Source organism: Eurosta solidaginis, unplaced genomic scaffold (genome assembly GCF_040869045.1).
Source record: "Eurosta solidaginis isolate ZX-2024a unplaced genomic scaffold, ASM4086904v1 ctg00001059.1, whole genome shotgun sequence".
In the NCBI taxonomy this organism is placed as follows: Eukaryota; Metazoa; Arthropoda; class Insecta; order Diptera; family Tephritidae; genus Eurosta; species Eurosta solidaginis.
This window is the reverse complement of record NW_027136903.1, coordinates 759,178-774,492: the sequence shown is the minus strand read 5'-3', so window position 1 is coordinate 774,492 and position 15,315 is coordinate 759,178. Positions and strand designations below refer to the sequence as shown.

The window sequence follows — 15,315 nt, the reverse complement described above, 5'->3', positions numbered from 1 at the left end:
GACTAGATTAGATTAGATATTAGATTAGATTAGATATTAGATATATTCCACCGATCTCCGTGATTTTTTCAGACAACAATATATGCTATATATGTGAGCATTTGGTGAAATTTGAAGCTTAAAATGGGGCTGAAATTGCGAAAAGTTTCTTATCTGAAAAATCGGTTGTATGAGATATATACTAAATATACAACAGATCTCTATCATTTATTCACACAGCAGCATTTGTTGAAATTTGAAGCCTCTAGCTCTTAAAATGGGGCAGTAATTACGAAAAGTTTCCTATCTGAACAATCGGTTGTGGGATATATGTGCTATATATACGACCGATCTCATCCATTTTTTCAGACAACAATATGTGCAATATACGAAAGCATATGGTGAATTTTGAAGCTTCAATCTGATAAATTGAGGAACATATGACAAAAATCCTCTTTTTCTTAAAAATTGGTTTTATGGAGGATATATGCTATAGTGGTCCGATCAGGTCGGTTCCAACAAATGTCTAATCGGACACCTAAATACACCCGCTCACCAAATTTTATTAAGATATCTCAAAAATTGAGGGACTAGTTTGCACACAAACAGACAGAGGGACAGGCGAACAGACGGACATGGCTAAAACAACTCAGCTCTTCATCTTAATTGTTTCGGTATACCTAGAGGTGGGTCTATCTATTTTCTTTTAAGAACTTACAATTTTAGGATTCGTGCCAAAATTAATATACTATTTCATTTTCATGAAAGGTATAAAAAGATAGTGAGGTTCGACCCAAAGGAGAGAGCGAGCGTGAACGCAATATCCGCTTGCCTCCTTGCGACACCAAAGTATTTAAGGGCGATTACCTATCTTGACCAACTTTCCAGGACATGTTCACGGCCATATACATCAACAACAAGAGTCCGCTTAATGCCGAGAGGTTGTATTACCTCATTCAAAAGACTGAGGGGGAAGCAAAGGAAATTGTTCTAAAGTACCAACTCACAAACGACGTTTTCACCACAGCATGGATGAATTTAACTGACAGGTACGCAAACTAAAGTATCCTGATCAACACCCAACTAAAGATTTTATTTAGTTTAAACAAATTTTGAGTGAGTGTGGTAACTCGACGCAACGCGAGATCAATAATTATATCGCGTACCTTAAAACGCTCAGATCGACATCTCAAACTGGGATGCCATCATTACTTACCTATGCTCGACCAAGCTGCCAGAAAGCACCTTAGCTCTCTGGGAACAGACAGTCGCCAATAAGACAAAGGTCTCCAAGTGGAAAGAAATGGACAAATTCTTCCCATAGATTCCAGGCACAGGAAACTGTTTCAGGAATTACCGGTAGCGATACTAGTAAAGCCCCCCGAAACAGCAGAATGGTAGACAGTCTACCGATTCTTCGCGCCGAAAGCTTGGCGCCTTTCAAAGAAGCGTGGCCAAGCGCGCGTGCAGTATGTGCAAGTCCAACGAGCCCAAACTCATAAGCTGTCCAAGGTTCCGTAAAAAAATGCCCATAACAGATTACACTTTATTAAAAGTAACAACAGTTGTATCAAGTGCCTCTCGTCGGGACATACTGTGTCTAAGTGTACTAGCTAATATAACTACAGCACTTGCCACCTACGACATCACACGCTCCAACATATTCAGGCAATTGCATCTACACCTGCGGGTAGGCCAAAAGGATCATACCCCAATGACAACATCCCAAGCACTTCGGCCGAAGCAATGCAGAGGCGTGATGCGGCAAATAAGCACAACAACAATGTCAATAATGTCACATCATGTTTCTCAGCTTCCAATATAAAATACGGAAGCCTTACTAGGTACAGCACACGTCAACGTATTTTGCAATAATACAAATTTTTCGGCGCGTGCCTTAAATGATTCTGGGCCCGAATGCACCTTTATTACAGAAAGGCTCAAAGGCCGTATCAACTTGCCGCCTACTAGGCTGTCACTAGTATCACTAATCAGGTATCCGCGAAAGTGAAACCTCCCAACCTGTCAGGCAAATCCAGCCGCATTACAAGCTTTCCCTAATATCATATTAGCGGACAAACGGTTCTTTATTAACGAATCAGTCGACCTTATTTTAGACGGTGACATTTACGTCCAAATCATGTTAGGGGGTATCAAAAAAGATAATCTAGGGACTCTCATCGCTCAAGAGACCGTATTTGGTTGGATCTGCTTCTCTACGAAGGCCATCCATGTGGAACGGAACTAACTTCGTCGGGCCAGCTCGGGTGCTTAGAGCAGAATTTGCCTTAAATTAACCGATGACCGCCTCAAGATCCTAGCTCTTTACTCCCACCCAAGAAATAGCTTGGCTTTTTATCTCTGCTGAAGCTGCTCACATGGGGGGGGGGGGCTGTGGGAAGGAGGAATCAAAAGTTTCACAACACATTTCACGAAAATATCTCAAAACTCTAAATAAACATTCGAGGACTTTGCCACGTTATTGCGCAGAATGAAGTATTGTCTCAATTTTCGACCCTTAACCCCATCCTCAAATTATAAAGTCGATATGGAACCACTAACGCCTGGACATTTCCTAATTGAAAGGCACTACTTGCTCCTCCCCAACCCGATGCCAGCGAAAACCCACCATCGGTCATCAACCTAATCGAACTCCAAAAACTTAACAAATGGAGGCACCCGAAAACATATATGAAAATCGGGGATTTGATGAGCATAAAGGAAGACAACCTCCCCCGAATGAATGGAGACTGGGCAGGATGGCCAAAGTCCACCTTGGCTCCTACGACCGAATTCAAGTGGTCGCAATCATGACCGCTCGAGGCCAAGTGACGAGAGCCCTCGTCAAACTGATACGCCTCCTTCCTGGCAATGAAGGAGAGGACCCTACAAAAGCACAATAATTATCTTAACTGTAACCGGAATTCCACTTCGCAAAATCGCAAAAAAACAAGTATGTACGGGACTGTCTTCGGCTGTGCCGAAGACTTCATACCTTTCATGAATGGGGTTGAACAGTAATCTTATCCCATTCGTAATCTCCAAATAATTGGCTTTATAAGATAAGAAATATATAGTGAACAGATGTACATATCCAAGCGATTTTTAAGGTAAATATAAAATATAACAAGTAAAGGTGTGTAAGTTCGGGTGTAACCGAACATTATATACTCAGGGTGAACTTTAATTGTATATTTCATTTCAGATAAATTACTTTTCTACATAACACGTGTCACCGCACGTTTAAAAAAAAAATGGCTCCCCATTTCCTCTTACAATAAAACTTGATAAGTAAAATATCATTGATTCAAAACTATTTTTTGCTAAGTTATAGCTTATTATTCTAGTCTACGACCCTTTTAAACTTGTTTTATATCTAATTTGCCGTGGTATTTAACCGATCCCGTCCATTTTTTACTAGGAATATTTTCTGCTATAAGGAAAATACGTGTTTCAGTAGGAGTGGAAGTGGACTTCTTAGTTGACCATGACATCAGGATCGATATGCAGAGAAGGAATATGCGCTATGCGAACCAGGATGTGCCACTTAACTTCAGTTTGGAGAAAGGGTGCAGCAGTAAGCGAGTGCTGGTGGAGGAGACTCGACAAAGACCACAAAAGTCAAAGGTAAAAGTTGGTGGAACGAATGGGCCAAATAAAGCAAAATCAAAGGTATCTGCGAGAGAAACACTGGCATTGACAAAACCAAATGGACGCACTAAAACGAAGGAAAGAATTTCCCAGAAAGAATACAAGGGTAATTTCAAGCCAGGATGCACTACTGTTGTGAACTGTCAAGACTATACTGAGGATGCAAAGTCATTTCGTCAAGATAAAGCTCTGCGAAGTAGTTCATTCGCCAAACAACACAGTGTGACGGAACGGTTCAGGATAATGAGTAGTAGGATGAAACACAGGTACGACAAGAACAATAATCCGGAAGGTTTCCTGGAGGGAGATTTGGTACTGCTATACAACCCTCACCGGCGGAAAGGTGTTCCGTCCAAATTTTGGTGCAATTTAGGAGGCCCGTACAGAGTTGTGAAGAGGATCAGTGATGTCGTCTACCGCATACAAACAATTGGGAAACCACGAAATAGAATGGTGATTCACTTGGAGAGGCTAGCAGCGGTTAGATCGAGAGATTTATCTGATCGGGACGATTAGACTTAGGTGGAGGGCAGTGTGACGAATATTAGTATTCGTAAGCGATACTACCATCACTAAGCCGATAATAAGCAGTATGTACGTAAACAAATCAATCATCATGGACAAAAGGCAGCAGAGGGATACTCACCATCAGCTGAAGTAGTACTCACATATACACATGCATGTGGCTATGCGAGAGACTATAAACTACAAATATACATTTACATATATGTTTGATAACCAGGCGTGAAGTTCTCGAAGTTACTAGGCCTCAGTAGAAATGGGTGAACGAGCAACAGAGAGTATAAAAGCAGCGAAAGCTGATTAGTCAGTAAGCAGTTTGATTTAAACACGCTATCAGTTGCGAAGTGAAGTATAATTGTGAAGTATAATTGTACTACTCCCAAAGTAATCTAATAAAGACCATTTTGCATTGCCAAATATTGGAGGTATTTTTTCGACAATTTAGCTGTTCGAACTTTAGCAGAAGGTGTAAAACAAACGGAGTTTCACTAAATTCGTTACAATATTTACATAAATTATACGACGGAGAATTAACGGACGAGCAAATGGGTCTAAGTGGAACTCCCTCTTTATGGATTTTCGTCAAACCATACAACCTAGGCGTATTGGCAGTGTACTGAGGAGACTATATTTTTCTTTTATATTTATCACATTTTTTTAAAAAGTTTTTCTACAATTTCATTATTCTTGTCCTGTAACTTGTTTGTTGGTCGCGTTTCAAACCCCGATATGAGGAAATATCGTTTACCATTTCCTGTAATTTTTTATCGTAATCAGATTTTTCCATCAGAACTGTTACGTTGCCCTTGTCAGCGTTCAGGACTAATAGTTCTTTATTGTTTTTTAAGAACTTCTTAGCCGACTGAAAATCTGGTGATTGGGGGCACCGCCTCGAGCGAACCCGCAACCGCCACAACAAATCGCGAGGACCCGTGCAACACTTTGAGTGGGCATGGGGCCGATATAAAACTAGCACTCAGCGAGAGCGATACATTCTCGGTATCTGAGATTGCGGGCCAGTTCTTTACTAGCATGGACGAGCAACTTCTGTTGAAATTAGATCCGTCGGATGCTGAATTCGACGATACTATCGTGGAGGAGGATACGACGATGCGGATCAGCGGAGGATGGACGTCGATGCTGAAACCGACCGTTAACGAGCGCGCAGGTACTGCAAATAAACCTGCACCACTCTAAGGCAGCTTCGGCTGCGCTAATATTACGCCACAGCACAACATATGAGGACGTCGTTCTAGCCCACGAGCCTTGGGTCGTTGGCAGCAAGGTCTGTATGCTCTGTTGTCATGACAAGAATACTGTTCGTACATATATAAATAAATTAGCGGTACCCGACAAATGATGTTCTTGGTCTCCCTGGTCCACATTTTGGTCGATATCTTGAAAACGCCTTAACATATAAAACTAAAGGCCACTTCCCTTGAAAACCCCCATTTATACCTTTAATTTGATACCCATAACGTACAAACACATTCTTGAGTCACCCCTGGTTCACCTTATTGCGAAATAAGGCCCTCTCCCTTTTAAAATAATCATTACCACCTCTCATTTGATACCCATGCCATACAAACACATTCCAGGGTTACCCTAGGTTCATTTTGCTAAATGTTGATTTTCCCTTATTTTGTCTTAACCTTGCTTGTTTTATTAAAAACTTTTGATTTGATCGTCTAATGTATAATACACGAAACACTAGTAAGAATGCCATTTGTGGAGTTAGGCACTTTTGATATGTGTGGACTCATATTTAAAACAGAGAAAATATAGTACTTTCACAATCATTGTGTACAATACAAAGTGTGTCAACTAAGGGATAAATGTCAAAATACAAACAGCCTCGCTCGTAAATCTCAGGTCTAGAGTTGCATTTTTTTGGTACGTAAGAGTACTTTAAGCTGAGTTGCATTTGATAGTTAAATAAAACTTTGTAGTAGATGAAACAGTTGCATATATTCCTACGGAAATATAAATAATAGAAGACTTGCAGCCTCCAAGAATGCGGAAACATACGGAAAGAAAAATATATTTAAATTAGAGTCAAAAAGTTTAGAGAAACTTAACAAAATATAAAGTGCCACACGTGTAACATTGTTGTTTTTATACTCAGTTGAGCAGAGCTCACAGAGTATATTAACTTTGATTGGATAACTGTTGGTTTTACAGGTATAAAGGAATCGAGATAGATATAGACTTCCATATATCAAAATCATCAGTATCGAAAAAAATTTGATTGAGCCATACGTCCGTCTGTCCGTTTTGAGGTATCTCATCTGATATGTAGGTTCCTGGGCACTCATCTCAGATCGATATTTAAAATGAACGATATCGAACTATAACCACGCCCACTTTTTCGATATCGAAAATTTCGAAAACCCGAAAAAGTGCGATAATTCATTACCAAAGACGGATAAAGCGATGAAACTTGGTAGGTGAGTTGAACTTATGACGCAGATTAGAAAATTAGTAAAATTTTGGACAATAGGCGTGGCACCGCCCACTTTTAAAAGAAGGTAATTTTAATATTTTGTAAGCTGTAATTTGGCAGTCGTTGAAGAACGAAGAACGGCCACGCCCACTTAAAAAAAATTATCTGAACTCACTTTGTATTGGTGTAAAATATGGCCGAAATCCGGTTATGACACGCCCACTTTTTCGATATCGAAAGTTACGAAAAATGAAAAAATTCCATAATTCTATACCAAATACGAAAAAAGGGATGAAACTTGGTAGGTGAGTTGAACTTATGACGCAGATTAGAAAATTAATAAAATTTTGGACAATAGGCGTGGCACCGCCCACTTTTAAAAGAAGGTAATTTTAATATTTTGTAAGCTGTAATTTGGCAGTCGTTGAAGAACGAAGAACGGCCACGCCCACTTAAAAAAAATTATCTGAACTCACTTTGTATTGGTGTAAAATATGGCCGAAATCCGGTTATGACACGCCCACTTTTTCGATATCGAAAGTTACGAAAAATGAAAAAATTCCATAATTCTATACCAAATACGAAAAAAGGGATGAAACATGGTAATTGGATTGGTTTATTGGCGCAAAATATAACTTTAGAAAAAAGCTTTGTAAATGGGTGTGACATCTACTTAATGTAGAAGAAAATGAAAAAGTTCTGCAGGGCGAAATCAAAAGCCCTTAGAATCTTGGCAGGAATACTGTTCGTGGTATTACATATATAAATAAATTAGCGGTACCCGACAGATAATGTTCTGGGTCACCCTGGTCCACATTTTGGTCAATATCTCGAAAACACCTTCACATATACAACTACCACCACTCCCTTTTAAAATACTCATTAACACCTTTTATTTGCTACTACCCATATCATACAAACAAATTCTAGAGTCACCCCTGGTCCACCGTTATGGCGATATTTTGAAAAGGCGTCCACCTATAGAACTAAGGCCCACGCCCTTTTAAAATACACATTAACACATTTCATTTGATACCCATATCGTACAAACAAATTCTAGAGTCAGCCCTGGTCCACCTTTATGGCGATATCTTGAAAAGGCGTCCACCTATAGAACAAAGGCCCACTCCTTTTTAAAATACTCATTAACACCTTTCATTTGCTACTACCCATATCATACAAACAAATTCTAGAGTCACCCCTGATCCACCGTTAGGCGATATTTTGAAAAGGCGTCCACCTATACAACTAAGGCCCACGCCCTTTTAAAATACACATTAACACATTTCATTTGATACCCATATCATACAAACAAATTCTAGAGTCACCCCTGATCCACCGTTAGGCGATATTTTGAAAAGGCGTCCACCTATACAACTAAGGTCCACGCCCTTTTAAAATACACATTAACACATTTCATTTGATACCCATATCGTACAAACAAATTCTAGAGTCACCCCAGGTCCACCTTTATGGCGATATCTTGAAAAGGCGTCCACCTATAGAACTAAGGCCCACGCCCTTTTAAAATACACATTAATACATTTCATTTGATACCCATATCGTACAAACAAATTCTCGAGTCAGGCCTGGTCCACCTTTATGGATATATCTCGAAAAGGCGTCCACCTAGAGAACTAAGGCCCACTCCCTTTTAAAATACTCATTAATACCTTCCATTTGATACACATTTCATACAAACACATTCCAGGGTTACTCTAGGTTCATTTTCCTACATGGTGATTTTCCCTTATTTTGTCTCCATAGCTCTCATCTGAGTATGTAATGTTCGCTTGCACCCGAACACAAATATAAAGAACTTGGGTACAGAAATTCAGAAATCCTAGAAAATGTTTTACCGACTTACTTTGCTGTTGTGTTTAAAAAGTTTTTCACAATAATTAAAAAAACTATATGTTTTCTATGTTTTTTATACAAATGAAAGTGCAAGAGTGTGTTCCTGCGAAAGCATAGACTAGAGAAAAATTTTAAGTTTTGCAATTATTTGCAAAAAATCTCTGTTTGGACCATTCGCCATATAAATTATCGAAACAAAGAAAAATTCAAAACGCTACAGTTAACGATCGCCTAAATATCTGCTTAGAGGCCAAAATTCTGTCAAATTATTTATGAAATGAGTTTATATCGCCGTAGTAACTGCAAAACGTATCGAATTAGTTACTTTCTGGTGATAGACGATAAAATTATCTAAAAATATCTGGAAGGAAAACTTTGCAAAGGCATACATAGATATGTTTTTCAACCGACTGCAGAAATAAATCACCAATTTGATAACGTGGCCGAATCGATCCCCTCGGTATTTTAAAATTTAGTTTGCGTGTGAACGCATTGAATGTAGCCAATAGCCTATCAGAAATCAGATTCAGCGCGCTCAATAAAGTTATGTTAGCTGGTTGTGTTAACTAGCTGGTCTGTGAGGACCCCAAATATACTATATGCGTCCATTGTGTTTGTTTAACGACCAAACTGAGAAATAATATTTAAAAGCAGGACCTATCTTATAAAATAAGTTCGTCCTTTTGATAAAGCTTTCTAGGACCTATGCCACTAACTGTACTATATCTGATTTAAATAAAGGAAAAATTCAAAAAACAGGATGTACATATATATTCCACTAAATTTAAACCAAAGGACATATAGCAGTATGTGCTGTACTAATATATCGATTTGACTCTTAAAATATCTTTTAATTTACGATACTATTTTTTTCTGAAAGGATAATATAATTTAGTTACTTACTTAGCAATCAGATGTTTCAGCATTTCGTAAAGTATTAGCTTGAAGAAATTACAACAAAATATCACTTACGTCTTCAACACTGAAACTGACAATGTGATATTAAAATTTTTCACACCTTTTATACTTGCAATCTATGCCGATTTTTTCAGCGAAATTTCCACACACACACAAAACACATTATACCATTCCAAATAACAAAACAAAAACAGAAAGTAGCCTAAGTTCGGGTAACATTGTATATACCCTACAGAAAAAATTAGAGACAATCACGCAAAGCGACAGTTTCGCAATAGATTTAGGTCCGTCCCTTTTTTCTAAGATACATATACAAATTGGCGGCCATCGTGGCGTGATGGTAGCGTGCTCCGCCTACCACACCTTATGCCCTGGGTTCCCATCCCTGGCAAAGCAACATCAAAATTTTAGAAATTAGGTTTTTCAATTAGAAGACAATTTTTCTAAGCGGGGTCGCCCCTCGGCAGTGTTTGGGAAGCGCTCCGAGTATATTTCTGCCATGAAAAGCTCTCAGTGAAAACTCATCTGCCTGCAGATGCCGTTCAGAGTCGGCATAAAACAAGTAGGTCCCGTCCGGCCAATTTGTAGAGAAAATCAAGAGGAGCACGACGCATATTAGAAGAGAAGCTCGGCCTTAGATCTCTTCGGAGGTTATCGCGCCTTACATTTATTTTGTTTACATATACAAATTTCTATTTTCTACATACTCGCGTCTCTGTTATGTGCATTTCCTAACATAGTGTAAAAAAAGTTAACTGTTTGGCCAATTTTCGTGTATTCACAAAAGATGTTTTGTTCTACTTATCGATTTAACCCTTGGTAGGTCACCCTGTGTTGGTGAAAACATAAGTGTCAAATGAATCTATCTGATAGGTAGCTATCCTCCAGATAAGATCTACCTTAGCTGGAGATGGTAAAAAGGCCCTTAATGACTACCTCCGAACTGGTGCTAATCGGATGAATATCGGGAGACTGAACCAATTATGAATGCTTTAAAAGTGTCTACACTGAACTTGCCATCCGATTTGTACCCGTTCAGCACCGTTCGTTTTTTCTGCTGGGTATTCATTTTTGTTCTTATTGATTTTTATAATTCAGTAACACACAATACTACTTTAGTTTCCGTAAAGTGCTTTGAAAACGCAATTATAAGCTACAAAATAAAATTATTTACCTTTAAGAGACACGTGTTGTTTAATTTATCCCATTCGTACACGTTTTTGCATATATTGATAATGAGCCAAGCAAGCAGAACATAAAAAGTTCTAAAAAGTAAAAAAATCAATTTTCATCTCTTTTATCTATAAATATAAGCAGACCTGGCATACGTTGTTCTGTCTTAACTTTGATCTATCTACATAAGCTTTTATCTCAAAATCTTCCTCCCCATTTTCCTTGTCCTTTTATTCACTCGTCCCTCTGTTTTTCTCTTTCTATACGTCCCTTTCTCCTTCTCCGTATTTTCTTCTCTATCTTCGTCGAACTCCATATCTTTCTCAGTTTCTTTCTCCGTCATTCTTTTCTCTCTATAGTTCTTATTCTTCACCATCCCTTATTCCCAGCCCCAGTTCCAGTTACAGTCCCAGCCCCAGTCAAAGCCCAAATCCCCGCCGGAGTCCCTGTCTTAGTCCCAGTCAGTCCCTGGTCCGCTCCCCGGAAAAAGTCTCGTAAATACTAATCCAGACAAAGGGCTGCTTAAATACCTAATTTCAGGCAAATCGAACCGTGAATAGAATTAGTTGGAATGGATCGTTCCCGGGTCCCCTTTCCAGGAAGGGATTTGATAGGAATCCTCTTGAGTTTGCGATGAAGCGACCCTGCAAATTTGATCAAAATCGGGGAATGATTTCGGAGTACATAAGTTGTATGCAAACATACATCCTTCTTTATAAGTATATTTAACCTCTAACCATTTATGTTGCGGGAACCGAACATTTTGCAAATTTCCCCACCACTATAATATATACCTTCAAATTATATCGAAAATGTCAATCTCATGTAGCTTAGCTTTGAAATGCAGAAAACCGTTTTAAAATCGGAGCACTCTGTGTGAAGTGATGGGCCTACAATGACATTAGCGACTTTATTTTAAAAGATTTATATATGGATATAGATATATCATAAATTAAAGTCGGAGAGATGTAATCTGATACAATACTAAACGTATTGGATTGTAACTTGCTTTAAAAAAATCTTAAATGTAGCTCTATGAAATAGCTACATAAAAGAAAAATGAGCCTTACAATTTTTTACACTACGTACAACATTGCTGCAAACGAACGCACTACAGCACTTAGTGACTAGAAGTATGATTGTGTGATTCGTAAATCAACAACCCTACGTTCTGTTAAAGTAAGTGCACGCTAACTAATAAAATGAAAAAGAAACTACGTATTTGGGCTATCCCATATGTAAAGTGAATTTTCTGAAAGTCAAGCCATGACGAAATCAATGAAGTGAAGGCAGTGTCAAGTTTAAGTCAGTTCGCTTTTCCACTATGCAACTGAATTTGGCAAATACTGTAATGCTTGACCATGTCAACAAAAACGGTTTATATACAATGTCAAATGGTGTGCCGTCGATTTTCACTACAAAGTGACAACTAAGTTGACCAATAAATGAAAACAACAATTGCCCATTTACCATTAAAATTTCATTTGCTAACATGTTGGCATTTTATTTTCGTTTGCCGACTGGCGTCCCATCATCATATAATGACACAGCGTATAAAACAACGGAAAATAACGAAATAGATTGTGAAATAAATGAACACAAAATTTTAGCATGGATTTTGACCATGAAGTTCTTTATCGACTTTGAGTTAGTAATGTTCAGAATTAAACGGCTTTGACCCCAACTGACCACAGGGTCAGTCAGGGTCAGTCAAGCTGCAGTTTTGATGTCAGTCATTTTGACCTAATAAAAACAAGCATTAGATATGTTTGTTTTGATTTGTTTTTCAATGCTTTTTATTGTTTTTGTTTTGTTTTCATTTCAATTTTCAGGAAATTTTCAGCGAATTTAACACGGAAAACATTTTTATTTGATAAAAAATAATACTTTTCTTATTTTATTTAATTAGGTTGGGTCGATTTGTATGGACGAAAGTTAACCGATATCGCGCCATCGATCTTTCGATAGGATTTGTGTTCAGGAAAAAAAGTTCCACTACACATACCCTGCGAAATTTCATTTTTTGACTTTTTTCGACTTTGATTTTTAAGGTTTTTTTCATGACCTACTAAAAAAAATTTCATATGTATAACCTTTCCGAACCAAAAATGTAATTTCGCAGGCGTGGTGGAACTTTTTTTCATTAGCCCAAGTCCTATCGAAAAATCGATGGCGCGATATCGGTTAATAAATCGACCCAGTCTAATGCATAGGCACTATTGCAATGACAAGACGCAAATCCCATTTGTGGATCAGCGACGAAATAATGAAAGTTTGCGGGTTACACATACGAATGTGCGTTGTCAGCGAAGGTGCAATAAAAAAAAATATAATGCAGTTCCTTATGAGTGAAGTGAAGTTTAAAGATCTATTTGGGTATCTATCATTGAGTTGTGTAACATCTAAAGAAGACTGTGAAGGGATGGGAATTCCCGGCTCTCAATGTCTTAGTATCTAGGGCTTACATTTAAACATGAAAGGGATCAGTGCAAGGATACAAACAAATTAAAGAATGTTCCAAAACCCTTTCAACTTTAGTCACTGACCGCAGAACGATTTTTTGCTATGGGTTCATTGGGAAACAATTATTATTATTTTTCTAGTTTTTGCCATTTGTTTATACAAAGCAAACAAAGCACATTAATTAAGGTTTCAATTATGATGTTTGACAATTAATCACCTATTTATTTGAACAAAAAAAAAAATTGTTTTTAAGATATTTTTCACCTGTTCAAAAGTAAACAAAGAAGTATTTCTTGAAAAATAAATAAAGTGGCATTTAACCTGCAGAAATTCTCATCTATTCCCAACATCAAATCCTTTGCAAATGACTAAATCCACGTTATAACAATCTATAGCTTGGTTTTCGCTTGGACAATTTTGGTCAAATCAATAAAAACGACTTGTCATACAACGTCAAAAGCGATAATTACATAACTTGCTGATTATCGGCAAATTCTCTTTTAGAGATGCTTATCATATTTACGCACGGCGACTCTTTTTAAGCAACAGTCTGACATTTCATTTCATCTCATTCTAAAAAGTTGTTTTATTTATTTAAAATTTGAAAAATTGTTGTGAATCATTGGAAATACCTATCAATTAAAACCAAGGCGAATTCAGTACCAGATGTTGTTATCTCAACAGCTGGTTGCTTCTTCATGATTATTTGCCATGCAACAATATGTTAGTTAATCGAAATCAATGAAAATTTTGTTTTGACGTTCTGATTGTTTGAATTCGCTTTGCCATCACCTTTTATGGAATCGCCATGATTAAAACTTTAAAAATTTGTGTTTCAAATCAAAATAAAATTCTTCAATAAAATCAGTTTAAACAAGTAAGAAAGTCTAAGTTCGGGTGAAACCGAACATTACATACCCAGCTGTACACTTGAAATGCTGTTGTTGTTTGTTTTGTGTGCTTAATAGTGTTACAAGGCTGCAAAATAATACATATACTATAGTTCTATTCTAAACTAATTTTTCTTCGAGTTATGGCTCCCGAAACATAGCAAATTGCTTAGTCATAAAAGGCGCGGTGCCACGCCCATTCTTTAAATTTGAAGTTTTTCCTATTTATTGTTATAAAACCTCTTCGGAAATGAAATACCATTGATATAAAGCTCTTTTCTACAAAGATATAGCTTATATTATTCGTCCACGATCTCTTACATAAAAGTGGGCGTGGTCCTTAAACGATTTCGTAAATTTTTCTTTAAAGCATTCCTTATAGTAACGCCAGCCTCTTTGCCGAATTTTGTTACGATAGGTTTAACGATTTTTGATTTATGATTAATAATATTTGTAAAATTGATTCTATCATATTTTAAAAAAATTTTTCAAATTTTTATCAAGAGTCTCAATATCAGTCCACACGTCAAATTTCAACATTCTTAAGGCTCCATTACTGATACTTAGCATAGACTTGACTTGGCTTGCGAACTGTCACTTACAGTTCTGTTAAATGAACATTGCATGTTACTGATTACTCAAAACTTAACTTGACTTAGAAGTCTGTTGAATTTTGATTTTCTATGTAAGTTCTAAGTGACGTTTACATTTTGAGATGTCATTTGTTTGATTCCATTTCATTTTGACATTTTGTCATACAAATTGACATTTATTTAAAAATAAATTTCAGCGCTGATTATGATGCCAGATTTTATGCGCCAAGTGGAGAATAATCTTGGCTAAGTTGCCAAGTTTACGCCAAGTCAAGTCAAGTCTATACTAAGTATCAGTAATGGGGGCTTAAGTGTATTATTTACTAAATAATCAGGTTTTTGTGTTTTCCGAAATGTTATATAGTAAGCTGGGTCGATTTGTTAACCTATATCGCGCCATCGATTTTTCGATAGGTTTTGAGCTCAGGAAAAAAAGTTCTACTACGCATACCCAAAAAAACATATATGTAATACTCCTATGTTGCTAATAGAAAATGCTCACAATGTGTTTTGAATTCGAAATCAAAACAAGACAGCCTATAAAATTTTTGTGATTGTAGGAGCGTAAGTGTGACAAGACAAAATTCAAATTTAGGTACATTCGATTATTGAATACAAAAACAAAAACGTTTAAACAGCAATATATCGGCACTCTGATGTTTGGGAATGTACCTAGCCTTTTGTATAAATATAGGAGTATTACATATATGCAAACAAATAATTTTCGAGTCGCAAAATTTGCGTTTTTAACACGCTTTTATTAGCTTGGCCTGTATCTATGTAACGGAATCTTTGAGCTTAATTTTCACCGGTTTATAGAAGTCTG

The 15,315-nt window shown here is 37.2% G+C and overlaps 1 protein-coding gene across 1 annotated transcript in view; it reads right to left on the bottom strand.

Moving 5' to 3' along the window:
• Positions 1 to 9,459, bottom strand: part of LOC137235741 (uncharacterized) — a 48,398-nt gene extending 38,939 nt beyond the window's left edge. Inside the window, exon 1 of the mRNA XM_067758603.1 lies at positions 9,356 to 9,459. Coding sequence (XP_067614704.1) covers positions 9,356 to 9,378 — 23 coding nt within the window. The 5' untranslated portion in view covers positions 9,379 to 9,459. The remainder of the gene's footprint in view (positions 1 to 9,355) is intronic.
• Positions 9,460 to 15,315: the final 5,856 nt, after the last annotated feature.